The sequence below is a fragment of the Dendronephthya gigantea genome, unplaced genomic scaffold (assembly GCF_004324835.1).
Source record: "Dendronephthya gigantea isolate DGI-Jeju-01 unplaced genomic scaffold, DenGig_1.0 001031F, whole genome shotgun sequence".
NCBI lineage: Eukaryota > Metazoa > Cnidaria > Anthozoa > Malacalcyonacea > Nephtheidae > Dendronephthya > Dendronephthya gigantea.
The window spans coordinates 9882-12221 of NW_021164041.1; the positions used below are offsets into that span (position 1 = coordinate 9882).

Sequence of the window (2340 nt, forward strand, 5' to 3'; positions counted from 1 at the left end):
AAACGGTAGAGTAAAGATCTATGATTAAATCCGCTAAGTATATGCAACAGATATTTACCATACCATCCCATATTTACCAAATCAAGTATTCGGCTAAGGCCTGTGTTAGACGTCGCATTTTAGTCGCGTCGAATGCAATTCAAACAATAGATAATAAGATGATAATGAAGTTTAATGAGTTTTATCATCTCATGCATTATCTATTGTTTGAATTGCATTCGACGCGACTAAAATGCGACGTCTAACACAGGCCTAATTTAGTGAGATTGGCCTCAACATTTCACGCTTCAAAGACTACGAGTGTTCGCGAGGAGTAAAATATTCTAACTTCCTTCGGAATTTCAACCCGCAGTGTGGATAAAATGATCATAAAAATATGGACTAAGTCGAATAGTTACCCTAACTAGATCAATATAAAATGGACATGTTTATTCGTATTTTAGGAGCAAAGTTGATTTATTATAACGAACATTCTACGCAATTATGCATAACTTATTAATTCTAGGAAAGATACATTAAAAACACACAATTCAACTTTAAAGAAAACCGCTCTAACGAACGGTGGAGGAATTCTCCCCTCGTTTCACACCTACATAATTATAACGTTATAGTGAAAAATTGTTTATTTTATCACACATGCATGCACTCGTATTAGTTCTATATATATCGCTAAAAAATGTCAAAAAAATCATGATTCGGTTTCATGCTCAGTTAAAATCAACCAGTGTAGCGCCAATAAACGTGATCAGCGTAGTCAGACTGGTAACTACCCCAAGGCCAGCAATTCTTTCCAACATTATGACTATTAGCCGACACTGTTGTACGATAAGCAACGTAGATGCCAACATGATAAGTGCCTCTTGAATGCGCCGAAACAATATCTCCCCGCTGTGGAGATGAAACACGGGTCCAGTAGTCTAGCGACGATGCTGTTCCCCATCCACCTCTACCAGCCCCAACAGGTCCACCTCTCCAAGAAAATGTACGCACTGGCATTTTTGCGCCAGCTTCACGTCCAACGTCGTAAACAAAATAATTGCACTTGTCGGTGTTTGCTCCATGGCCTGATGAACATGAATAACACCATCGCGTTGAACCAACGTAACTCTCAGCTTTTTGTGCAATTTTTTTTCTCATGTCGGCCTGAAATATAAATATAGACATGGAAGGTGCATGTGAAAACGCTCGCATATATATATATATATATATATATATATATATATATATATATATATATATATATATATATATATATATATATATATATATATATATATATATATATATATATATATATATATATATATATATTTTTATATATATATATTCCCGCTAGGGTACGGTAACAGTATACGAGATTCATCAACGTAGCGTGCAGCTGTGCTAAGCTGCAAAACCTCGGCGCCTAATATATTATAAATGCGTATACTGTTTAATATTTTTACGCCTAGAAATGAAAAAAAATACACATACTTAAAGCCACGGTCATTAAAAACTGTTCTCAGGCAGTGAAGACTACGAAGCTTTCTCAAAATCACAGTCAAATGCATGGGCGAGTCTCTGTTGTCACTACGTAATATCACGAATACCACGTCAATATCACGAATTTCGTAGCCGTAGCGGGAGTCGTAGTCAAATTTAAAGCTTGATTACCACTACTTACAACACTAGTGCTACTGCTTCCACGACGTCTACCACCCCAACACCCGAATACAGTTGTAGACGCAAGCAGCACAAGCAAAAGTGAGATATGAATTTTACCACTCATTTTACCGCTTTGATGATATTTTGTTTCTAGGAAGCGACAAAAAAATTCTGAATTAGTTTTACAGCCATTATATATACACATTTAAAGCACTATAGTCTATCAAACATCTTATAAGCGCACAGAAATGATTATATTCACTTACCAAGTCACGAGTATCAAATGGCGACACGTTTCCACGTATATTAAAACCTGCAAGATATAAAATTAACTCACTTATAAATTCGTATTATATATGAGATAAATCAAACATGACACAATAGCAATTATATAAAGATGGACGTTTGAGTTACTGTTTAAATGAAGAAATTTCTAATATACTAGCTTAACTGTACCCTGCAGATGTCAACCTTGATCTATACTGTGACAACGGAATTAACCATGCACATAATATTTATGGACCTCCCAACGGAAGTTTGAAAGATTGAATTGTCTTTCCGTTTAAGCATGTAATAACTAGGGAAAATTGCAGTAATATTACAACAAAGAGCATAACTGGACAAATGGACTAATAATTGTGGCCTTTATACCTAATGGACGATAAGGTATGTAACTTGTCCGGACTTGTTAGCCAC

At 35.5% G+C, this 2340-nt stretch overlaps 1 protein-coding gene across 1 annotated transcript; it reads right to left on the reverse strand.

Moving 5' to 3' along the window:
* Positions 1-649: 649 nt before the first annotated feature.
* LOC114544900 lies at positions 650-1950 on the reverse strand. Its single transcript, XM_028563391.1, has 3 exons — positions 1911-1950; positions 1664-1794; positions 650-1143 (listed from the first exon to the last, which is right to left on the reverse strand). Exons 2-3 carry the CDS (start codon positions 1766-1768, stop codon positions 718-720), a joined length of 531 nt encoding a protein of 176 aa, XP_028419192.1. The 5' UTR covers positions 1769-1794; positions 1911-1950; the 3' UTR covers positions 650-717.
* Positions 1951-2340: the final 390 nt, after the last annotated feature.